The following is a 26,395-nucleotide window of genomic DNA, read 5'->3' as shown; positions in this document are numbered from 1 at the left end:
AGCATCTCGGAGGCCTGGTTGGTTTCCCAAGCACTGGGCACGTATTCAGAAAGCATCTCGGAGGCCTGGTTGGTTTCCCAAGCACTGGGCACGTATTCAGAAAGCATCTCTGAGGCCTGGTTGGTTTCCCAAGCACTGGGCACGTATTCAGAAAGCATCTCGGAGGCCTGGTTGGTTTCCCAAGCACTGGGCACGTATTCAGAAAGCATCTCGGAGGCCTGGTTGGTTTCCCAAGCACTGGGCACGTATTCAGAAAGCATCTCGGAGGCCTGGTTGGTTTCCCAAGCACTGGGCACGTATTCAGAAAGCATCTCGGAGGCCTGGTTGGTTTCCCAAGCACTGGACACGTATTCAGAAAGCATCTCGGAGGCCTGGTTGGTTTCCCAAGCACTGGCCACGTATTCAGAAAGCATCTCGGAGGCCTGGTTGGTTTCCCAAGCACTGGGCACGTATTCAGAAAGCATCTCGGAGGCCTGGTTGGTTTCCCAAGCACTGGCCACGTATTCAGAAAGCATCTCTGAGGCCTGGTTGGTTTCCCAAGCACTGGGCACGTATTCAGAAAGCATCTCGGAGGCCTGGTTGGTTTCCCAAGCACTGGGCACGTATTCAGAAAGCATCTCGGAGGCCTGGTTGGTTTCCCAAGCACTGGGCACGTATTCAGAAAGCATCTCTGAGGCCTGGTTGGTTTCCCAAGCACTGGGCACGTATTCAGAAAGCATCTCGGAGGCCTGGTTGGTTTCCCAAGCACTGGGCACGTATTCAGAAAGCATCTCGGAGGCCTGGTTGGTTTCCCAAGCACTGGGCACGTATTCAGAAAGCATCTCGGAGGCCTGGTTGGTTTCCCAAGCACTGGGCACGTATTCAGAAAGCATCTCGGAGGCCTGGTTGGTTTCCCAAGCACTGGGCACGTATTCAGAAAGCATCTCGGAGGCCTGGTTGGTTTCCCAAGCACTGGCCACGTATTCAGAAAGCATCTCGGAGGCCTGGTTGGTTTCCCAAGCACTGGGCACGTATTCAGAAAGCATCTCGGAGGCCTGGTTGGTTTCCCAAGCACTGGGCACGTATTCAGAAAGCATCTCGGAGGCCTGGTTGGTTTCCCAAGCACTGGGCACGTATTCAGAAAGCATCTCGGAGGCCTGGTTGGTTTCCCAAGCACTGGGCACGTATTCAGAAAGCATCTCGGAGGCCTGGTTGGTTTCCCAAGCACTGGGCACGTATTCAGAAAGCATCTCGGAGGCCTGGTTGGTTTCTCAAGCACTGGGCACGTATTCAGAAAGCATCTCGGAGGCCTGGTTGGTTTCTCAAGCACTGGGCACGTATTCAGAAAGCATCTCGGAGGCCTGGTTGGTTTCCCAAGCACTGGGCACGTATTCAGAAAGCATCTCGGAGGCCTGGTTGGTTTCTCAAGCACTGGGCACGTATTCAGAAAGCATCTCGGAGGCCTGGTTGGTTTCTCAAGCACTGGGCACGTATTCAGAAAGCATCTCGGAGGCCTGGTTGGTTTCCCAAGCACAGGGCACGTATTCAGAAAGCATCTCAGAGTAGGAGTACTGGTCCAGGATCAGCCCCCCGTCCATATATAATCATATTCATTATGCTCTAAAAGGGAAAACCTATCCTAGATCAGCGATCCTACTCTGAGATGCTTTCTGAATACGGGCCCTGGTCTCAGGGAGGCTGCTCACTGCTATTTCAGTTCCCAGAGTGATCGTTTTCATTTAAGAGATGTACTAGTTGGTCAGAACCCTGAAACACAATGTAGGGGCCCTGATATAGAGACATGGTTTAGAAACACAATGTAGGGGCCCTGATATAGACACTGACATGGGCCATGTCCCAATTATCTCTCCATTCTCCCAAAGTGTGCACTGGTTCACTTCCCTTCACTGATTTAAAAGGAAATGACTGGTAACAGAAATATGGCGTAATCTCCCAGTACCCCCCTGCCTCCGCCAATCCAACGCTTTTAGATTTGTGGGAAGTGATGAACAAGTTTACACTTCAGGAGAAAGGAGATGTGATTGGGACCGCTCCTGGTTGAGAAACGGCACCCGTCTGAGACCCTGGGGTCGATCAGGCACAGACCGCTGTATACAGGGGAGATAGCGTTGCTTCACTTCCACCTGAGGTCACAGACCAGTGCTATGTGATCAGAGGGGTGTGAGACGCTGGGCAGGGCCTGACAGGTAGTGATCTCCTGGTGGCTGGGCAGAGGGATCATCTGGTCCACCTGCAGCACCCGTGGGTCCATGAAGATATAGTCCAGGCATCCGTGGAAGCCACCTACGTAGTTAGTATAGGCCGGCTCCCCGCAGGCGCTACTCAGCTGGAAGGGGTTGGAGACCTCCATGGGGCAGAGCTCGTCCGGCCCGTTGGAGCTCCAGTCTGGATGGGTGCTGGGCAGAGCTCCCTGGCTCACCAGCTGGAAAACCCCTGAGGACGGGGTGCTGTTGAAGTCTCCGGAGAAGAGGAGCGAGGCGTCAGGGTAACTCTGGGTGATCACCTGCTGCAGCTGTTTCAGAGCGACGGACATCTGGACCAGACGCACATTCCCACCTGTGGTGAGGATATAGAAACCGTTAAACCGTTATAACAATGGAATATGTTTATGGCTGGAATATGTACTTGATTCACACTAGTGTGCCAACTTAAACCGTGATAGGTTGGCTTGGATATTTAGTTTTCAGCATGGTTCCAGTGATAGGTTGGCTTGGATATTTAGTTTTCAGCATGGTTCCAGTAACTATGGTGGATGTGTAAACGGTCCAGCTCGGCTCAGTGGTGTGAAACAGGTCATGCTGTGCTGCATAGCTAAGGCCCAGAGTTTTACCTAACCATGTTACTTGATGAGAAACAACTCTGGGCTCCTGTAATAATGTAGACTGTAACTAGGGCTAAGTGTAGTAACGCATTGCTGATACAATAACACTTTACCTTTGGGATGCCAGTAGAGGTGGGTGTTGGCAACACAGATCTTCTTAGACGGATCATTCAGACACTGAAGGACACTCACCTACAAAGGAGAAAATAAGGTTTCAGCCAAGCAGAGCCAAACTGAGGGAAGAGAGCACACAGAGACACACACACACACAAAGACACCTAGCTCCGATTGTAGCTAGATCCCAAAGGGCCTCGGATCCCAGCAGATCCTAGTTACAGCCGGAGCCAACACCCCCCCCCATTACTCTACCTGTAGAGTGGTAGATCTCTGCACCACCTTCTCCTTCAAGGCAGGGTTGCTGCTCACTCTGTCCAACAGTTCTTCGTGGATCGGGTCTGACGTCAGAGCTCCACTCAGCATTATGTCGTGTTGACTGAGCAGTTTAAACTTCGACCTCCTGTAGTAGGTGGCCAAGCCTTCGTGCTGCTTCTCCTTAATCCTGAAGACCCCGTCGAAGCCGAACGCGTCCAGGGCCGGAGACAGACTGTCCGCGAACACGTTCTTATCCACCTCCTGAAGGCAGATGATGTCAGCGTTATAGCCGGACAGTTCTTTTTTTATCAGACTTTGTCTGTAGTCCAGTTCCAACGCATAGGGGGTGCAATACGGGTACAGGACGGTTTTGGAGAGGTCCGTTTGTGCGTAAACGTCAGCTAAGATGTTGTATGACACTACTCTGATGGCGGTGTCATCTGTCACCTTGTTGGTGTACATGTGTCTGTTGTCAAAGGTACACGTGCCAGGCCCTGCCTCGACTGTACCGATGGTTATTAACTCCTTGTCCATCCCACACCGTTTTCCATCTCCCGGCGTGCATGTCAGTTTAAGCTTGGAGCCAATGTCCATATTTGAAGGGATGAACACCCGTTCGCTCCCCGCCTCGGTCCAATCAGTCTCTCCTCGACGCTCCTCGTCACCTGCACCCGACTTGCTCTCCTTGAACCATTTAAACCGACAGTCTTTCAAATCCCCAAATTCTATCTTGAGCTTCGGGCACACGGGAAACCCGGCCAGGAGAGAAGCGGGCAGCTCTGCCGTGGTGAATGTGGGAGGGTTCCTCTCCACCGTGTACTTACTGTCACCCACGTGTAAAACTGCCCCATCCTGCCAGGCATCGGAGTTTATAGCATCCCCTGCCACAAAGTCTCCGTTGTAGTACAGCCTCACCGCTGTAGCGGGCTCCTGGGCGTCCGTGGGCGCGCCTTTGTTTTTCTTGGATTTCTTAGCTTTGCCCTGGCCCTTGATGATACTGTTGGCGATCCGTGCCAGCGCTTTGCCTAGCTCCTCCGTCTGGTCCCTGAGCATTTGTTTGTTGCTCCCGTCAAGGACGAAGGAAATGGTGAGTTTGGATTCCCAAGGGACACATCTTACCACGGCTCGATCCATTCTCCTGTAAAACCGACAGATGATGTTGTAGTTACCCCTCGACGAGATGGGCACGGTGTTTCGGAGAAATAATCTGGAGGCGGTAGTCAAATAGTTTAACATGGGGCCCAGAGCATGAGTGGACGAGTAGTCCGCTGTACGAGTAGCTAGCTAGTGAAGCGAAAGCGGTGATCTGTAACGTCAAATGGCTAATTCACCAACCAAGCAACCAGTAGCTTCCGTTTTCAGAGTAGCAGTTTCGATTATGTTTATTGCATAATCTTTACTATGAACGTTAGAGGGCTGAACAGTCATACATTTTTTTAAAATGATCATCTCATTCACCTCAAGAAATTAGTTTACCACGACTTTATCACGAATTTAGATAATTTCCACGATAGTACTCACTGTTTTACGCAGCAACAACTTTTCTTTTTTTTTTTTTACTCAATGGTAAACCTCTTCTAACATATGGCGCATACTGTCACCTAGTGGAGGCTAGGGGTGTTCTACAAACCTGGTCCTGGGGGAAGGTGTGTGTGGGTTTCTTTGACATATAGTGGACACATTTTTTGGCAGCTAGAATTGTAGACAAACACACCCCTCCCGTAATGACAGTGGGGTTGGAGTAAACTCTGGTAGCCAGCAAATACCACTACCCTAACGATAACAGGGTACGTCGTATCCGGCCGCGACCGGGAGACCCAAGGGGCGCGGCGCACAATAGGCCCTTTTCACGTGACGTCAGACAACTTCCGTTCTGCCGCGATGCAGGTTATGTTTACATCCGGTGTCGCTTAGGAACGCTTAGCTAGTAGCACATCATTATGGAGTTCACCCAGTCCCTTTCATCTGCCACCAATACGACTTAACGACGTAGAAACGACTTGCTGACAAGTGGTCCCTTACTTCAAGATCGAAGCTTGATAAAGGCTACAAGTTCTTCGTTGAAGGTTACCTGTTTGATTATGAAGGTGCGTGTTTATCTTTATTTAGCTTAAATTAGCCCTATGCTAGCGAAGGTTATGAGCTGACGAGTTTCTGTTTGCAGCCTCTTTTTAATATTACTGCTGTTTGTATCGACCGTAAGATAAGAGTCAGTAATGTATTAATGGCTAATGCTGCGCCCTTTCTCCCAATCACTGTATTGAAACAGTCTCAAGTGTAGTTAACGGTGAGGTGACAGTGAGAGGGCGATGTTACAGGTCCATGAAGAAAAAATGAGGAGGCTCATCGGCTTCCAGGTTTCTCAGATAAACAGTTCTCTAACATTATGATAAGATAGGTTAAGATAGATAAGTTTTCTTTTTGTTGTGTTTTGCTGCGGTTGCAGATTTAATAAGAATGATTCCACAATGTTCCACTGTGGATCAGTTTGTTTCTCAGTCTGAGCTCTGATTTTGTATCATTAAACTTAATACACAACGAAATTCTTACAAACCGATGTGGGTTGTTGGCGGCAATAAAGACTGGGAAAGATTCTGTGATAACTCAAAATGTTCAAATTTTCGAGTAAGTGTTGGCACTACTTGTCAAAGGTTTCAGAACAGCCAATTTTTCTTAATTAAAAAAGAAATTGGGTTTTGAAAATTGTGTACAGTAGTTTATAATGAAACACAGAAAAAAATGTTTTGTAAGTACAGCACTAATTGTTATGTCTCTATGAACAGGTTACACTAGACTCTGCAGAGGTTCCTGTGGTACTCAATCACATGTCATGTTCCTGCTCTGCTGGGAAAGCACTATGTAATCACATAGTAGCACTTCTTTTTCAAAGTGCTCACTATGTTACCATGGGCTTTAAGACAGTGCCATTGCCTCTGTCATGCACCAGCGCACTGCAGACCTGGCACCGGCCTAGGACACAGGTCAGACATTATTTGTTACACTGATGCAGAACTTTGCAGTTTGTATTGACTTTTGACAATGTATTGTTCATCATTATTATATCACAGGGAATTGTACCAGAGGCCACCAATGATATGGCGGTGTGTAAACCAGCGGCTAAGAAAAAAACAAGTGTCAGAGCTGGTGTGAAGTGCACACTGTACCGAGCCTATGATGGTGAGTCTGAATGAGCCCCCTGTACTAGAGCACAAAGACTTTAGTGCATTTCTAAAATAATACAAACATAAAAGTGATTATTATTTGTTACTTTTATATAGACTTTCAGTGGATATTTTTTATTTGTATTAGAAGCATGTACGAGACTGGATGAGTGTGAGTTGTCTTTTTTAGTGAAAAGATAAGGTGGCATTTAATGAAATCTAAACTTGACATATCTCACTTTCATGCCAGGGCCTATTCCGGATCCTCACGTCATGGCCAGTGCTGAGAAACTGAAAGACATCCGTCCACAACCAGGGATTTGCACAATTGCTGAACGGGCTTGAGGGCCTTAATTTGGTGGACTCTAAATTTGGCCCTGTGCCATTTGGGTCTGTGCTTTCTTACCAGTGCCCTCTAGAATTAAGTAGAGATATTATTAAACACCCTGGTGCCAGTGAGTTTCCTCAGTTGCCTATTGAAGGTTACAACTTTAAATTTCCCATTGATTTTGAGCCCAACTACATACAACAATGTCATTTGGACAGCCTGATTGTGTCAGAGGAGATGTCTGCTGCTATTGAAGCAGAAACAAGAATGCAGTCAGAATGCCAGCTGTGAGAGCCAGGTACGCAAACCCCGACTGACAGCCAGCAGATTCCGTGAAATATGCCATGTTCGTGGGGGAGTTGTCTGCCAAGGCTTTGGCAACCCGCATTCTGGAGGAACTCCTCAGACAGCTGCTATGAGAAGAGGGTTGGATCTGGAACCTGAGATACTGAGGGCAATATTCTGATTTTTGTGATGTTCTCTGAAACAATGCGGGGTCATCATCCACCTGATTCACCTCACCTTGCAGCCAGCCCGGATGCTAAAGTCTTCTGCCCAACAGAAGCACCACCATTTGGTCTTGCTGAGGTTAAGAGTTGCGATGTTGAAAATGTTACCCAAGTTAAACACCTGATCACAGTTAAAGGCCAGGCCTGCCTTAAGAAGAGCCACAAATACTACTATCAGGTTCAAGGCCAACTCGCCTTAGCGGACTTCAGTGGTGTGACTTCATTACAGATACCCGCACTGACTTCACAGTAGAGAGAATCTTTAGGGATGAGGAGATTATCCACTCAATGCGACAGAAGCTTGATCATTTCTATTATAACATCTACATGGATGTCTTCTTAAGTTATAAAACATAAGGCAGAATTTTATGTAAATAGTGTTAAGGTAAATGTGGAAGGTGAACCTTTGACATTTTTTCTTTAACTGCAAAATTAACTTGTCATATACTGTATATCTCCTATGTACTGAAACACACATTTTGAAAAGGATTGTGATGTAAATGTCGACATGTTTTTCTTTAACTGCAAATGAACTTAATTGTGTTATATACTGTATATCTATGTATTGAAATACAAATTTGGAAAAGGATTGCGATGTTGTAAATGCTCTTACCAAAATCAAAAAGGATTGGAAGCAGTTGCTTGCAAACATATATTTAATAGTTCCATCAGTGCCATGACACATAAGCACATAACATGGTTAATAGTTGGATATTTTTACAATATATCACATTAGGTTCATTAATAGCTATGAAAAAGTTATTACCCTTAACAAAAGCATACAGTATAACATTAGATCAATTAAATTACCAACAAAGTTAATTCATATTTACATTTTTTGTACATACAATACAGTAATATAAAAGTACTTCTATTTACAGCCCATCTAGCTTACTCAGGAAATATACAACTTCCAGTTGACAAAAACATCAGACTGGTTTGTCTCCTTTAATGTCAAGAGGTCCCTGATAGTTCGACATGAGGCAGCAGATGGCCCACAGCTGATTCACTGAACCCACTGTGGAAAGAGGAACAAGCCCATCCCAGATATGGTACTCCTTCACCCTCCGTATGGCCCTCTCGACTAAAATCCTCAGCCGGGCGATGGCCTGGGTCTTAAGAGTGTCCTCCCTGCTGAGCTGAGGAGATTTTTACGGGGAAGATACGGAATTTCTGTTTGTTGTTTGAACAAAATGGTACACTGCAATAGCATCTTCTGAAGATTGTGCCATGCTTCGGTGTTGGATGGGATACTGTTGCGATACAGATACCGGGAGAGGGAAAAGAAACAGCTAAATTAACATTCAGCTTTGACCAGGAATCAATATTTATCTAGCTATCATGCACAACTGTATTTGAATAGGTGAGTTACTATACATTCATGAATAAACTAACTGCCTAACAAAGGGTTAGATAGCTAGCTAAGTAAACTTGTTACATTACAGCCAGGCAGCAATGTAACAGCTACATTTAACGTTATCGGTATCTGGTACTAAGTTGTTGTTAGCTAACGTTAGCCCACTTTTAAGTAACTAAGGCAGTGAACAATTATGAATTAACAATAACGTAGCAAAGTTACAAACCATTGCATATACGTAAACATTATTACTCTTAACTTTACTAATTTAACTTAAACGTACCTCAGAAGAGAAGTCTCAGGTTACGGGCGAACGGAAGTGAAGTTAACCTGCTACGCGGAAAGGCGGAAGTTAGATGACGTCATCGTGAAAAGGGCCTATTGGCCCAGCGTCGTCCAGGGTAGGGGAGGGAATGGCCGGCAGGGATGTAGCTCAGTTCGTAGAGCATGGCGTTTGCAACGCCAGGGTTGTGGGTTCGATTCCCACGGGGGGCCAGTATGATTTTTTTTTTTACTGTAAGTTGCTCTGGATAAGAGCGTCTGCTAAATGACTAAAATGTAAAATGTACGGAATGTGCTGGTTATTTATTTGATTACAATGTTTGTCTACTACTTAATCTGCCAAAACAATGATTATAAAGTCCTGTCTCATTCACATTACAAACTTCATAGGAGCTGAATCACACAGACACACAAACATCTGTCCCTTCATAGTCCCCGTGTAGCTCAGTTGGTAGAGCATGGCCCTTGCAACGCCAGGGTTGTGGGTTCGTTTCCCACGGGAGGGGCCAGTATGAAAATGTATGCACTCACTAACTGTAAGTCGCTCTGGATAAGAGCGTCTGCTAAATGACTAAAATGTCAAATGTACACCCCCTCTCCAGACAGACAGCCATCTCTCCACGATGGGGAATATGCCAACTCTCAGCACCTGGCCTCCCTGGCCAGAAACATCTGTCCCCTCCTGGACCACACCCATTCCCCTCTCCAACTACTTATCCATGACCTCCACCTGACAGAGCACTACACAGGTAATAATCTTCCTACGTGTTAAATAAGTGTATTATAACTTCGTGATTTTATTGCGAATGGCAACACGCACCTTGTGGGTCTCCCTGCCCATAGTCAGACCTGCTATCCACTGGTCCAATGTGGGTACATTTTTGGGAGAGGAACCGAACAGGCCTACCTACGCAAATCAAATCGTATTTTTGTCACATGCGCCGAATACAACAGGTGTATACTTTACAGTGAAATGCTGACTGACGAGCCCTTAACCAACAATGCAGAGTTCAAAAGTAAGAGAAGATTAGCAAAAAAAAAAGAGGATATATACTGAACAAAAATATAAATGCAACATGCAGCAATTTCAACGCTTTTTCTGAGTTACAGTTCATATAAGGAAATCAGTCAATTTAAATAAATAAATTAGGACCTAATCTGTGGATTTCACATGACTGGGCAGGGGTGCAGCCATGGTTGGGCCTGGGAGGGCAAAGGCCCACCCACTTGGGAGCCAGGCCCAGCCACTGGGGAGCCAGGCCCAGCCAATCAGAATGAGTTTTTCACCACAAAAGGGCTTTATTACAGACAGAAATACTCCTCAGTTTCATCAGCTGTCCGGGTGGCTGGTCTCAGACGATCCCGCAGGTGAAGAAGCCAGATGTGGAGGTCCTGGGCTGGTGTGGTTACACGTGGTCTGCGGTTGTGAGGCTGGTGAACGTACTGCCAAATTCTCTAAAACAACGTTGGAGGCGGCTTATGGTAGAGAAATTAACTTTTAATTATCTGGCAACAGCTCTGGTGGACTTCCTGCAGTCAGCATGCCAATTGCACGCTCCCTCAACACTTGAGACATCTGTGGCATTGTGTTGTGTGACAAAATTGCATATTTTAGAGTGGCCTGTTACTGTCCCCAGCACAAGGTGCACCTGTGTAATGATCATGCTGTTTAATCAGCTTCTTGATATGCCAATTTCTGGGATCTTTTATTTCAGCTCATGAAAAATGGGACCAACACTTTCATGTTGCATTTATATTTTTGTTCAGTATAGGAACACAATAAAATAACAATAATGAGGCTATATACAGGGAGTGCCGGTACTGAATCAATGTGCAGGGGTGCGAGGTAGTTGAGGTATAAGTAAAAGTGACTAGCCAATCAGGATAGATAATAAACAGAGTAGCAGCAGAGTATGTGAAGAGTGTGTGTATGTGTGTGTGGCGTCAATACGCATGTGAGTGTGTGTGTATATGTAAATGTCTGTTGGAATGTCAGTGTGAGTGTGTGGGGAGAGTCCAGTGAGTGTAGATAGAGCCAGTGCCAGAATGTCAGTGCAAAAAAAAGGGGGAGTTAATGCAAATAGTCCGGGTAGCCTTTTGATTAACTGTTAAGCGGTCTTATGGCTTGGGGGTAGAAGCTGTTCAGAAGCATTTTGGTCCCAGACTTGGCGCTCCGGTACCGCTTGCCGTGCGGTAGCAGAGAGAACAGTCTATGACTTGGGTGGCTGGAGTCTTCAACCATTTTTAGGGCCTTCCTCTGACACCGCCTGGTATAGAGGTCCTGGATGGCAGGAAGCTTGGCCCCAGTGATGTACTGGGCCGTACGCACTACCCTCTGTAGTGCCTTGTGGTCGGATGCCAAGCAGTTGCCATACCAAGCAGTGATGCAACCGGTCATTGTATCACAATTCCAGTGGGTCAGAATTTTACGTACACTAAGTTGACTGTGCCTTTAAACAGCTTGGGAAATTCCAGAAAATGATGTCATGGCTTTAAATGCTTCTGATAGGCTAATTGACATCATTTGAGTCAATTGGAGGTGTACCTGTGGATGTATTTCAAGACCTACCTTCAAACTCAGTGCCTCTTTGCTTGACATCATGGGAAAATCAAAAGAAATCAGCTAAGGCCTCAGAAAAAAATGGTAGACCTCCACAAGTCTGGTTCATCCTTGGGAGCAATTTCCAAACGCCTGAAGGTACCAGGTTCATCTGTACAAACAATAGTACGCAAGTATAAACTCCATGGGACCACGCAGCCGTCATACCGCTCAGGAAGGAGACGCGTTCTGTCTCCTAGAGATTAACGTACTTTGGTGCGAAAAGTGCAAATCAATCCCAGAACAGCAAAGGACCTTTTGAAGATGCTGGAGGAAACAGATACAAAGGTATCTATTTCCACAGTAAAACGAGTCCTATATCAACATAACCTGAAAGGCCGTGTAGTGTCGAGTCAAATGTTGCTAATAATGCTGTTAAACAAAGGAGTCCGCTTATACTGAGCTTTGATCATAAGTTTTATTCATATCACAAGATTTCAGCATAAGTGTACAGGTGTCCAGATCACCCGGAGAGCAGTGGTTCCCAAATTGCAATGTCTGCTCTGCTCTTCTTCGTTTAAACCCAGTACTTATAATTTTCCCAAGATATGGGTGGCTCCCTCTACTGTCCAATCCCCTGTCTACAACACACAGACTTCTCTGTCCTATGTGGCGTCACACTAAAACAAATCCCTCTGACACTAAATAAACATCCTCTCAGGTTCCACATAAAAACACTAACAAAGTCATAATCTTAATACACTACATTCCCCCCTTCGAGACTAACTAAAAGTCTCGAAAACAAAAAGAATAGGATTATGACAAGTAACAATTTATCTTATTGAGTATCTTTAACAATAAACCAAAAACATTTTCCTCTGGAGTGTAAATACCTTTCTATGAAATATGAACAAATCTTTATGAAGTGTGAATACATTACTATTAGGGGTGTAACGATCCATCTACTACATCGATGTATCGATTTATATTCATATGATCCAACTACATCGATCTGTGCTCGGCGAGTTGGCCTTTTGGACAACATATATCGATCTAACATCGTTTTAAAATGTAATAAATCGATTGTATCGATACTAGGAAATAACCCATTGGATTTAAGCACGTCAGACTTTATATGCAGGGGTGCACATAACTGGTACGCAGATACGCAAGCGCGACAAAAATCAGGAATGCGTAATGCCACTTGTGTTACTACGCGCCTTTGCGTACTTGACCGATCTTCTCATCTAACCTTACACATGACATGTTGCTTGTCAACTACTGTCAGGGATGTCCAAAAAGCAACAGACATTAATCAGCTTCTTTGGCGTTTCGCCACCTACAAAGAAACGCCAACTGGAGCCAGAGCCGAAGAAAATACTTAACGATGAGCGCACTGAAATGTGGTGCAAGATTTGCCGCTCAAATCCACATCTAGCAGACAAAACAGGTGCATTTTATAAAGGCTCAAAGAATTTCAACCATCCTTTATTTGACAAACATGAAAAGAGCAAGGAGCACACGAATGTGGCGCAAGCCATTGCTAAAAGCTAGCCGAGAATAAATGTCCAGTCGCCCACTTGCCAGATGGCGAGACAAGCTGAATGAAGAACAGCGGCAAGCTCTGTTTAATATTTTTCTCTTTCCATAAAGCTAAACATCAGATCCATCAAAAAGCAGCCCCCAAAATTCAGCAGACTGCAACCTGGCTCGTAACTCTCCGCTGATGGTGTGAGCGATGCTAGAGCAAAAAAAACTGCTGCACTGAATAAAGCTATGTGAAGAAAATGGGATACCAGATGGTCTGCATGGAGGCATGAAACACTGTTAAAAATATCAAGACTATTGCCAGCCATTAAAATGCAACTGGTTACCAGGTATTTATTTCAGTCACACTGGTTGAATTTTTGGCTAAAAGGTTACTGAATCGATTTCAAGTCACTGAATCGTTTCGGATCGTATCGTTCTAAATGAACCAATATCGTCCTTGAATCGTATCGACAACCACGAATCGTGATACAAATCGAATCGTTGTTAAAACGAATCGTTACACCCCTAATTACTATGAAATATGAACAAATCTTTATGAAGTGTGAATACATTACTATGAAATATGAACAAATCTTTATGGAGTGTGAATACATTACTATGAAATATGAACAAATCTTTATGGAATGTGAGAGCGAAAAACCTGTCTGGCAGCCTTCTTTCCAAATATCCATCCATCAATCAAGACAGTAAAATTCTCTCACGGCCCCTCTGCCCCAGGCAACCACCTAGGTACTCCAGATCAATTCATAAATCTTTATCAATGCATTTGAAACTATGATGCAATTAAATACACATGTAAGCCCCTGCAAACAAAATACTATCCAAAAAATATCCACACTAAGGCTGGTCGACCCATCGGACCCTACGGTGGATTATCTCTATCCCTGCCTAGACTCCATGTCCCTAAGCTTCCACGAAATAAACAAAAACATCTAAGATCCCCACATGTATTCAATAACATCAAATATCATTCTACAAAAATTAATACCTAAGAATATGACACAAATTATGTATTACACATGCAAATATGTCTATATTTCATTGCAGACACTGGAATGTAGTCCACTACACTTCATCTCCTCCGTAGTCTCGACTTCCAATGCATCTTCGATGATGGAATTGGAACATTTCCACACCTTCCTTGTTCCATCTCCTCCAGTCCCTTCATATTGTCCTTTCATATTGTCCCTTCATATTGTCTTTGTTTGAGTATTTCAATCTCTACATATTCCCCCAAATGCTTCTGGAAGAAAAGAAAAGACCAAACAGTATCTTTTGCAAAACAACACTTTCAAATTAAAACATCAATATCAACTAAGAATATAAAAAATTATATAAAATGATATATGAATCACATTATCCTATTTCCCCCCTTTGATTCATAACAACATACTAAAATCACACTAATATTAAAAAACATTTGAAAAATGATCAAATAATCAAAAAGGATATTTATCCATCAATACTCCATCCAGTCCCACTTGTCCATCTTCATCCAGATCAGGAACAGTCAACAACGGCATCTGAGCGTTGTCTCCAGGCATCACTACTCCAACCTATCTCAATATCATAGCTTTCGCAAAGGTCAGTAACAAATTACAAAAGAAAAACATCACACACAGTGCTATCAAAGCTGATATTAAAATTTGAACCCTCACTGCTCCCACTGGGCCTAACTGATCTTGCAACCAAGACTTCACTGACCATCCAGCTCCTTCAGATCTACCAAATGCATCCCTTATATTCTTCAATGCATCTATAACACTAGTGATATTATCTGAACTATCTGGAATCAAAGTATAGCTAATATTATCAATATGATCTTCCCAAATTTTACACCATACCATGGAAAAATCCCCACTTCTCTCTTAGACTTATTCTCCAATGATAGGCTTCCCAGACTATGAAATTCCTCTAAAATTGGTGCTGGAGCTATCTGCTCCCTTGTAATCAAATGCGATATATTTATGGCTTTAATAACTATCAATGTTGAAAGAGTTAAATTGCTTCTCACTGTTGTTATAATAGGCTGAAGTGTTGATGTCCTTGTTGTTACTTCATCCATTCTCCCTAAGACTTTTAACTCCTTACTTGTATTTCCATTTATCACCACTAGTGTCACTCTCTCTTCCTACTAACATTGAAACTTAGCTTACTGTCCTAGAGTTCCTTCAACCCTAGTTTTCCTAACTTTTTTAATCTAATCTTTTCTCCTAACCTTTAAAAACCTTTTCCACTGATTTATTCACAAAATCCTTTTACCACCAATTTTTAGAATATGTGATCGGGAAGTTTGAAATCTCTTGCACCTCTTGGTGTAGGAATGTAACCAAGAATAACTGTCACCCCTTTTAACTTTATTTTTCAGACAGATTGTCTAATAGGCAGTCTAATAGATTCCCAAAAACCCTATTCTTTTAAAATCTTCTACCAGACAGCCGTCTAGTGTACCTCTTATTGTACAGTTCAATTTACACAATGCATCTCTTCCCAACAATGCAATAGGTATATGTTCTGATACCAGTATGTGTATTTTAATTTCTCTTTGATTTTTATAGCAGATCTCAATTGGTTCCTTAAGAGTAATCAGCTGTTTTACTCCCTCAAATCCCTATCCTAATTAGTTTATTTTACATAGTGAGATGTTTAACCTCTTTAGGCTCAACACAGATAAAAGCTTTTCCTCTATTCCTTCTCATAGTCCTTTTTATTTTCACTTCAATTGTTGGATATTTTTTCTTCTTCTCCCTAAATCGGTGCTATCAGCTGACACCCCCCTTCGGATCTTCTAGGCACTCTAGAATCCTTGCTCCTTTAAGGGTTCACCTGGAGGACAGGTGATCTTCACTTGCTCCTTTATCTTCCTCAGAAATGTCCTCTGTTGTTTCCTCCTGGCGCATTGCACTCACAGGTAAAGTGACCAACCTGTCCACAATTATAACACACTTCTGGAAGTGTAGCTGAAACCTTCCTCCTCCTTCTAAGCCTTCTCGTCCTCTTCCTCTCCAATTCTGTGTCTGTCCAGAAACTGGCTGTGGATATGGAACAACTGGAACCGCTATTGGTGGCTGATACAATTGCATTTGACCTTGTTCAGTTGAAGCTGTAGCAGTGATTGTTGATTTGGTTCACCCTGATTCTTCATAACCAAAGCTTTTCTTCTCCTTCTTCTTCTCCACCAGTTTTATTTGATTGAGTTTTCTGAGAGTTTCTTGGTCCTGCACTTTCTTGTTGTTGACATATCAGTATTCTTCAAAAGGTTATCTTCTAAGTTCTGTCCTCGAAATATCATCTTCCATCATCTTCTTACTTTTCTCTCTTTCCTTGGCCTCAATGTATTCTTCTCCTCCAATTCTTGGGATCCTTTTCTCAGCAGTTTCTTCTTCTCTTCTGTATCTTCAGCTTCTTGAGTTGTTCCTCCAGTTCTCTTTGTCTCTTCTAAATTATTCGCTTTATCCAGGCATGATACGCATCGGTCTATATCTCTTTCTATTTCTTCTTTGCTAATCATTGTAGGATAAAATCCTCTTGAATATGAAGCACCTTTAATCTCCAAGTCTTCATCTTTGTCTTCATCTTTCCGAACCTCATTCTTCTCTTAGTTTCCAGACATCTCGGTTTTTTCTTACTTCTGGAGTTTGGATTCATTTTTATGGTCGTTTCTGCTTGTCCTCTCTCTATTATTCGTTCATCTTCATCTCTGATGCAATAATCACCCTCCTGAATGATCACCGGAAGCTTTATCGTTGGTATCTTTCATCAGTTTTTGTTTGAGAATGAAGGACAACTTAAGAACACCCAGCTCTCTTTGTCTCTTTTCTTTTAGTTGTTCCCTTTTTTCCCTTTCTTTTGAACTGCTTTATGAATTGACAGAAGCACTTTCATGATGTTGATGACGTCAGGGTTAAGAGTCCCTTCCACTGGCCATGGTTGTTCAATGTCAGGCCAACTTTTGTTCCATTTGCCGGATAACCTCGCAATACTTTAGTTAATGGTATTGCTATTTTGTACTATATCAACAGGTGTAATTACCTTCATAGTCCTGATATCCTTTTTCCCCATTGTAACAACTCTTTTATATTCCTTTATTGTGAATTATTTTACTTTAGACTATATAGCCTATGGCTTCCTCCCTTTAATTTTTAATATAAACCCAAAAAAAAAAAATATGTTTTTCTTTCCTAAATAACAAAAACTAATCAATAAAAAATATGAATATTCAAAAATAATTAATCAATATTTTTTCTTCTTCCCCCAATTAACCAATTAATCAATAAATGTATGAATAATCAAAAATAATTTTTTTTATTTCCATTTCCTATTTTACTAATTTATCAATTAGTGGCTATCTTACCACCTTCAATCAGGAAAAGTACAGGAAAGTAGACAACTTCAGAGCAATCCAAAAAGAAAATACCTATAATCCAGCAACACTACAGTACTCATAAACCAATTATTTAATAAGCACCCAATTATCTTAATTTTACAGAATAATGTCAGTACTCGATTCCCAACACAACTCTAATCAACCCACTCATTCACAAAAACTCCAATACGCAATTTTTATTCAATCAGTCTTTTGCCAAGCCCCTGTCAAATTGTCATAACATCAAATATCCTGTAGGGGAAGGTTTTGTAAACAGAACAGCACTAGCCTGATATCTGACTCGATCCTCTGTCGCGTCACACCTGTCGCGTGATGTACACGTCAGCACCTCCTCTCTTTCTCTCTCTCTCCTCTCGTCCTATCGTCTCTCATATGACAAAAGAACAAAGAAACAGACAAGAATTTAGTAGTTTATGCAATCACTGAGTCACTTCAACCATTCAATATTCCTCCGTTCACATTCGCTCTAAGAATTAACTCAGGAATCGCATAAATAGCTCAATAACATTTTTATTTTATTTATTTACTTAATTATTTTTATTTTTAATCCGTCAACATCTCTCTCTCATTTATCAATTCAATAGGTCTCAAGAAAACAGTTTCATCTTCAAACAACAGCCGATGTAACAACCAGAATACACCATTAGACTCTAAATGTCTAATTCTTTGTTCCTCCGTCTGTGTCTCCCCGCAGCACAGTGTAACAGAGGATTGACCTATTTACCCCTACGTCACTCTAGTGTCGTAAAATTACACGTGTCGTAATCTAGTGTCGTAAAATCACACGCATGCGCAGTTCATTCACCAATATGATTTCACCGTGGAAGGGAGCCCTCAAGCAGCTCTCTCCCCAAGCCAAACAGAAAGTTAACAGTCCCGCTGTAACTCCGTTCTCTCCTCATAGTCAAACAACATTTAACAGAGCTCACAAAGCATAGAACTTAAATTCTACACACACAAACATAATTTAAGAGGCTTTATTCCATCGCGATGGCCCTCTAAGGTCACATGTTAGCATGTAGCATGTACAGTGGGGAAAAAAAGTATTTAGTCAGCCACCAATTGTGCAAGTTCTCCCACTTAAAAAGATGAGAGAGGCCTGTAATTTTCATCATAGGTACACGTCAAACATGACAGACAAAATGAGGAAAAAAAATCCAGAAAATCACATTGTAGGATTTTTTATGAATTTATTTGCAAATTATGGTGGAAAATAAGTATTTGGTCAATAACAAAAGTTTCTCAATAATTTGTTATATACCCTTTGTTGGCAATGACACAGGTCAAACGTTTTCTGTAAGTCTTCACAAGGTTTTCACACACTGTTGCTGGTATTTTGGCCCATTCCTCTATGCAGATCTCCTCTAGAGCAGTGATGTTTTGGAGCTGTCGCTGGGCAACACGGACTTTCAACTCCCTCCAAAGATTTTCTATGGGGTTGAGATCTGGAGACTGGCTAGGCCACTCCAGGACCTTGAAATGCTTCTTACAAAGCCACTCCTTCGTTGCCCGGGCGGTGTGTTTGGGATCATTGTCATGCTGAAAGACCCAGCCACGTTTCATCTTCAATGCCCTTGCTGATGGAAGGAGGTTTTCACTCAAAATCTCACGATACATGGCCCCATTCATTCTTTCCTTTACACGGATCAGTCGTCCTGGTCCCTTTGCAGAAAAACAGCCCCAAAGCATGATGTTTCCACCCTCATGCTTCACAGTAGGTATGGTGTTCTTTGGATGCAACTCAGCATTCTTTGTCCTCCAAACACGACGAGTTGAGTTTTTACCAAAAAGTTCTATTTTGGTTTCATCTGACCATATGACATTCTCCCAATCCTCTTCTGGATCATCCAAATGCACTCTAGCAAACTTCAGACGGGCCTGGACATGCACTGGCTTAAGCAGGGGGACACGTCTCGTACTGCAGGATTTTAGTCCCTGGCTGCGTAGTGTGTTACTAATGGTAGGCTTTGTTACTTTGGTCCCAGCTCTCTGCAGGTCATTCACTAGGTCCCCATGTGTGGTTCTGGGATTTTTGCTCACCGTTCTTGTGATCATTTTGACCCCACGGGGTGAGATCTTGCGTGGAGCCCCAGATCGAGGGAGATTATCAGTGGTCTTGTATGTCTTCCATTTCCTAATAATTGCTCCCACAGTTGATTTCTTCAAACCAAGCTGCTTACCTATTGCAGATTCAGTCTTCCCAGCCTGGTGCAGGTCTACAATTTTGTTTCTGGTGTCCTTTGACAGCTCTTTGGTCTTGGCCATAGTGGAGTTTGGAGTGTGACTGTTTGAGGTTGTGGACAGGTGTCTTTTATACTGATAACAAGTTCAAACAGGTGCCATTAATACAGGTAACGAGTGGAGGACAGAGGAACCTCTTAAAGAAGAAGTTACAGGTCTGTGAGAGCCAGAAATCTTGCTTGTTTGTAGGTGACCAAATACTTATTTTCCACCATAATTTGCTAATAAATTCATAAAAACTCCTACAATGTGATTTTCTGGATTTTCTTTTCTCAATTTGTCTGTTATAGTTGACGTGTACATATGATGAAAATTACAGGCCTCTCTCATCTTTTTAAGTGGGAGAACTTGCACAATTGGTGGCTGACTAAATACTTTTTTTCCCCACTGTATGTAACATGTGGCATGTAACATGTAGCAATGTAACCTACATTGCGCCAAATTCCTTTTCCTTTGTCCCTAACTTTATGCTGCCGCGAGTTATGGATATTCTATGAGCGGTCACATCAAACAAATGCTCCGTCAAACACCAGCTGAGCGGTAACTTGCAATAGAATGTATATACCACTCTCCAGTCCCAGACTCACCTAAAACACATCTAACGCGTTATCAGGATTTTCGGCCCATCCTAAGATCGCCTCCCTGAGGTCTTGCCAGATCCGCAATGCCCTAATTTGTATACATATCTTGGCCTTATTCACTTCCATCGATTGTTCTTGAATTCCTATTCAAGCCACATATCTCTATAGACACTCTATAGGCTCTCTCCCCCCTTTTGCGCTGTCTACCAGTGCAAAGAAATTTAGAATGTTTAGGCCAGACCCCCAGTTCTCAGCAATAAAGCAACACAAAGCACACATCGGTCCCCAATAGTACATCTCTCCAGCGCACACTCAAATAGCCTCCGAACTAACAAATGCCCAAAGTGGTGAGGAACTCACCCTTATCTGGCCATGACTTCGGAACGAGAGTCAGCTTGGCGCCCATGAATGGAACACAGGAGAGACGCAGACCGTCCCTTTTCGTGACGCCATTTTGTAGTGTCGAGTCAAATGTTGCTAATTATTGCTGTTAAACAAAGGAGTCCGCTCATACTGAGCTTTGATCATGTTTTATTCATATCACAAGATTTCAGCATAAGTGTACATTTACATTTTAGTCATTTAGCAGACGCTCTTATCCAGAGCGACTTACAGTTAGTGAATACATATATATATATTATTTTTTTTATTTTTTTTATACTGGCCCCCCGTGGGAATCGAACCCACAACCCTGGCGTTGCAAACGCCATGCTCTATCAACTGAGCTACATCCCTGCCGGCCATTCCCTCCCCTACCCTGGACGACTTGTGCGCCGCCCATGAGTCTCCCGGTCACGGCCGGCTGCAACAGAGCCTGGATTCGAACCAGGATCTCTAGTGGCACAGTTAGCACTGCGATGCAGTGCCTTAGACAACTGCGCCACTCAGAAGCCTGGGTACAGGTGTCCAGATCACCCGGAGAGCAGTGGTTCCCAAATTGCAATGTCTGCTCTGCTCTTCTTCGTTTAAACCCAGTACTTATATAATTTTCCCAAGATATGGGTGGCTCCCTCTACTGTCCAATCCCCTGTCTACAACACACAGACTTCTCTGTCCTATGTGGCGTCACACTAAAACAATTCCCTCTGACACTAAATAAACATCCTCTCAGGTTCCACTTAAAAACATTAACAAAGTCATAATCTTAATACACTACAGCCGCTCAGCAAGGAAGAAGCCACTGCTCCAAAACCACCATAAAAAAGCCAGACTACGGTTTGCAACTGCACATGGGGACAAAGATCGTACTATTTGGAGAAATGTCCTCTGGTCTGATGAAACAAAAATAGAACTGTTTGGCCATAATGACCATCGTTATGTTTGGAGGAAAAAGGGGGTAGCTTGCAAGACGAAGAACACCATGCCAACCGTGAAGCACAGGGGTGGCAGCATCATGCTGTGGGGGTGCTTTGCTGCAGGAGGGACTGGTGCACTTCACAAAATGGATGGCATCATGAGGAAGGAAAATTATGTGGATATATTGAAGCAACATCTCAAGACATCAGTCAGGAAGTTAAAGCTTGGTCGCAAATGGGTCTTCCAAATGGACAATGACCCCAAGCACACTTCCAAAGTTGTGGCAAAATGGCTTAAGGACAACAAAGTCAAGGTATTGGAGTGGCCATCACAAAGCCCTGACCTCAATCATATAGAACATTTGTGGGCAGAACTGAAAAAGCGTGTGCGAGCAAGGAGGCCTACAAACCTGACTCAGTTACACCAGCTCTGTCAGGAGGAATGGGCCAAATTTCACCCAACTTATTGTGGGAAGCTTGTGGAAGGCTACCCGAAACATTTGACCCAAGTTAAACAATTTAAAGGCAATGCTACTAAATACTAATTGAGTGTATGTAAACTTCTGACCCACTGGGAATGTGGTGAAAGAAATAACATCTTAAATAAATCATTCTCTCTAATATTATTCTGACATTTCATGAGATGAGTTGGATTGCGGAGTAAAGGAAAAGAAGCCAACAACTGCTCAGCATATGTGGGAACTCCTTTAAGACTGTTGGAAAAGCATTCCAGGTGAAGCTGGTTGAGAGAATTTCAAGAGTGTGCAAAGCTGTCATCAAGGCAAAGTGTGGCTATTCTTAAATATAAAATATATTTTGATTTGTTTAACACTTTCTTGGTTACTACATGATTCCATATGTGTTATTTCATAGTGTTGATGTCTTCACTATTATTCTACAATGTAGAAAATAGTAAAAATTAAGAAAAACCCTTGAATGAGTAGGTGTGTCCAAACTTTTGACTGGTACTGTGTGTATATCTGCTGTCTGTGTATATCTGCTGTCTGTGTATATCTACTGTCTGTGTATATCTGTGTATATCTACTGTCTGTGTATATCTACTGTCTGTGTATATCTGTGTATATCTACTGTCTGTGTATATCTGCTGTCTGTGTATATCTGCTGTCTGTGGATGTCTGTGTATATCTACTGTCTGTGTATATCTACTGTCTGTGCATATCTACTGTCTGTGTATATCTACTGTCTGTGTATATCTACTGTCTGTGTAGATCTGTGTATATCTACTGTCTGTGTATATCTGCTGTCTGTGTATATCTGCTGTCTGTGGATGTCTGTGTATATCTACTGTCTGTGTATATCTAATGTCTGTGTATATCTGTGTATATCTACTGTCTGTGTATATCTACTGTCTGTGTATATCTGCTGTCTGTGTATATCTACTGTCTGTGTATATCTACTGTCTGTGTATATCTGTGTATATCTGCTGTCTGTGTATATCTGTGTATATCTACTGTCTGTGTATATCTGTGTATATCTACTGTCTGTGTATATCTACTGTCTGTGTATATCTGCTTTCTTGTGTATATCTACTGTCTGTGTATATCTACTGTCTGTGTATATCTACTGTCTGTGTATATCTGCTGTCTTGTGTATATCTGCTGTCCGTGTATATCTGCTGTCTTGTGTATATCTGCTGTCTGTGTATATCTACTGTCTGTGTATATCTGTGTATATCTGCTGTCTGTGTATATCTGTGTATATCTGCTGTCTGTGTATATCTACTGTCTGTGTATATCTACTGTCTGTGTATATCTGTGTATATCTACTGTCTGTGTATATCTGTGTATATCTACTGTCTGTGTATATCTGCTGTCTGTGTATATCTGCTGTCTGTGTATGTCTGTGTATATCTACTGTCTGTGTATATCTACTGTCTGTGTATATCTGTGTATATCTACTGTCTGTGTATATCTACTGTCTGTGTATATCTGCTGTCTGTGTATATCTGCTGTCTGTGTATATCTACTGTCTGTGTATATCTACTGTCTGTGTATATCTGTGTATATCTGCTGTCTGTGTATATCTGTGTATATCTACTGTCTGTGTATATCTACTGTCCGTGTATATCTACTGTCTGTGTATATCTACTGTCTGTGTATATCTGTGTATATCTGCTGTCTGTGTATATCTGTGTATATCTACTGTCTGTGTATATCTACTGTCCGTGTATATCTACTGTCTGTGTATATCTACTGTCTGTGTATATCTACTGTCCGTGTATATCTACTGTCTGTGTATATCTGCTGTCTGTGTATATCTGCTGTCTGTGTATATCTACTGTCTGTGTATATCTACTGTCTGTGTATATCTACTGTCTGTGTATATCTGCTGTCTTGTGTATATCTGCTGTCCGTGTATATCTGCTGTCTTGTGTATATCTGCTGTCTGTGTATATCTACTGTCTGTGTATATCTGTGTATATCTGCTGTCTGTGTATATCTGTGTATATCTGCTGTCTGTGTATATCTACTGTCTGTGTATATCTACTGTCTGTGTATATCTGTGTATATCTACTGTCTGTGTATATCTGTGTATATCTACTGTCTGTGTATATCTGCTGTCTGTGTATATCTGCTGTCTGTGTATGTCTGTGTATATCTACTGTCTGTGTATATCTACTGTCTGTGTATATCTGTGTATATCTACTGTCTGTGTATATCTACTGTCTGTGTATATCTGCTGTCTGTGTATATCTGCTGTCTGTGTATATCTACTGTCTGTGTATATCTACTGTCTGTGTATATCTGTGTATATCTGCTGTCTGTGTATATCTGTGTATATCTACTGTCTGTGTATATCTACTGTCCGTGTATATCTACTGTCTGTGTATATCTACTGTCTGTGTATATCTGTGTATATCTGCTGTCTGTGTATATCTGTGTATATCTACTGTCTGTGTATATCTACTGTCCGTGTATATCTACTGTCTGTGTATATCTACTGTCTGTGTATATCTACTGTCCGTGTATATCTACTGTCCGTGTATATCTGCTGTCTGTGTATATCTGCTGTCTGTGTGTATCTACTGTCTGTGTGTATCTACTGTCTGTGTATATCTGCTGTCTGTGTATATCTACTGTCTGTGTATATCTACTGTATGTGTATATCTACTGTCTGTGTATATCTACTGTCTGTGTATATCTACTGTCTGTGTATATCTGCTGTATGTGTGTATCTACTGTCTGTGTGTATCTACTGTCTGTGTATATCTACTGTCTGTGTATATCTACTGTCTGTGTATATCTACTGTCTGTGTATATCTACTGTCTGTGCATATCTACTGTCTGTGTATATCTACTGTCTGTGTATATCTGCTGTCTGTGTATATCTGCTGTCTGTGTATATCTGCTGTCTGTGTATATCTGCTGTCTGTGTATATCTGCTGTCTGTGTATATCTGCTGTCTGTGTATATCTGCTGTCTGTGTATATCTACTGTCTGTGTATATCTGCTGTCTGTGTATATCTGCTGTCTGTGTATATCTACTGTCTGTGTATATCTACTGTCTGTGTATATCTACTGTCTGTGTGTATCTACTGTCTGTGTATATCTGCTGTCTGTGTGTATCTACTGTCTGTGTGTATCTACTGTCTGTGTATATCTGCTGTCTGTGTGTATCTACTGTCTGTGTATATCTGCTGTCTGTGTATATCTACTGTCTGTGTGTATCTACTGTCTGTGTATATCTGCTGTCCGTGTATATCTGCTGTCTGTGTATATCTGCTGTCTGTGTGTATCTGCTGTCTGTGTGTATCTACTGTCTGTGTGTATCTACTGTCTGTGTATATCTGCTGTCTGTGTGTATCTACTGTCTGTGTATATCTGCTGTCTGTGTATATCTACTGTCTGTGTATATCTACTGTCTGTGTATATCTACTGTCTGTGTATATCTGCTGTCTGTGTATATCTACTGTCTGTGTATATCTGCTGTCTGTGTATATCTGCTGTCTGTGTGTATCTACTGTCTGTGTGCCTGTTTGTAGGTATGTTTATATATTTTTAAGCTGTACAGCTATAGCCCTTCAGGGGCAATAAAGATGTATTCGCTTGTATACTGAATGTAATGTCATGTAGGTGGAGACAACGGAGCGTTCCAGAGCTGTAAGATGTCGGCCAGGGAGAAAGCAGACACAGTCCGCCATTACATCGCCAGCCTGGCCTTGATGGACGTCATCCTTAACAGACCCGCTACCTTGGACAGGCTGGAGAATCAAACGGGGGACTTTGACCTGAAGAGGTTGGCTTTTAGCCAATGGGATGAGTAGACAGTGTGAGGTAGCCTCTTACGACGAGCTAGCAAGCTCAGGATGGCTGTACGAGACTAAGTGTGAGGTAGCCTCTTACGACGAGCTAGCAAGCTCAGGATGGCTGTACGAGACTAAGTGTGAGGTAGCCTCTTACGACTTGAGCTAGCAAGCTCAGGATGGCTGTACGAGACTAAGTGTGAGGTAGCCTCTTACGACGAGCTAGCAAGCTCAGGATGGCTGTACGAGACTAAGTGTGAGGTAGCCTCTTACGACGAGCTAGCAAGCTCAGGATGGCTGTACGAGACTAAGTGTGAGGTAGCCTCTTACGACGAGCTAGCAAGCTCAGGATGGCTGTACGAGACTAAGTGTGAGGTAGCCTCTTACGACGAGCTAGCAAGCTCAGGATGGCTGTACGAGACTAAGTGTGAGGGGTGGTTAAACAAATCAAATGTTCAATAGTTTTATTGTAATTCTGTGTAATGTGTGGCGAACGAGAGGGACAGGTTGGGCAGATGTTGTATGGTAATTCTTATTGATTAATGATGATTGATATATATCTTAGCCTTCCTATAAATATTAATACAATTGTATGGCTTATGTGATTTAATCACAAAAACAACAATAATTGTTTACCAAAAAAAAAAGACAGTTTACTCATTCTACTGTTGTGAAATCTGTGTTGCTTCTGATGTGGCACACAGTAT

The 26,395-nt window shown here is 42.6% G+C and overlaps 1 protein-coding gene and 1 long non-coding RNA gene across 2 annotated transcripts; one reads left to right on the top strand and one right to left on the bottom strand.

Moving 5' to 3' along the window:
* Positions 1 to 1,571: 1,571 nt before the first annotated feature.
* On the bottom strand, positions 1,572 to 5,060 carry pde12 (phosphodiesterase 12). Its single transcript, XM_041891800.2, has 3 exons — positions 3,191 to 5,060; positions 2,935 to 3,013; positions 1,572 to 2,556 (listed from the first exon to the last, which is right to left on the bottom strand). Exons 1-3 carry the CDS (start codon positions 4,427 to 4,429, stop codon positions 2,114 to 2,116), a joined length of 1,761 nt encoding a protein of 586 aa, XP_041747734.1. The 5' UTR covers positions 4,430 to 5,060; the 3' UTR covers positions 1,572 to 2,113.
* Positions 4,195 to 25,838, top strand: LOC121577858. Its single transcript, XR_006002688.2, has 3 exons — positions 4,195 to 4,280; positions 9,433 to 9,579; positions 25,519 to 25,838. It is a non-coding gene; the product is annotated as an uncharacterized LOC121577858 (long non-coding RNA).
* The last annotated feature ends 557 nt before the right edge of the window (positions 25,839 to 26,395 follow it).

Source organism: Coregonus clupeaformis, chromosome 12 (assembly GCF_020615455.1).
Source record: "Coregonus clupeaformis isolate EN_2021a chromosome 12, ASM2061545v1, whole genome shotgun sequence".
Lineage (NCBI taxonomy): Eukaryota > Metazoa > Chordata > Actinopteri > Salmoniformes > Salmonidae > Coregonus > Coregonus clupeaformis.
This window is presented reverse-complemented; position numbering and strand designations above follow the sequence as displayed.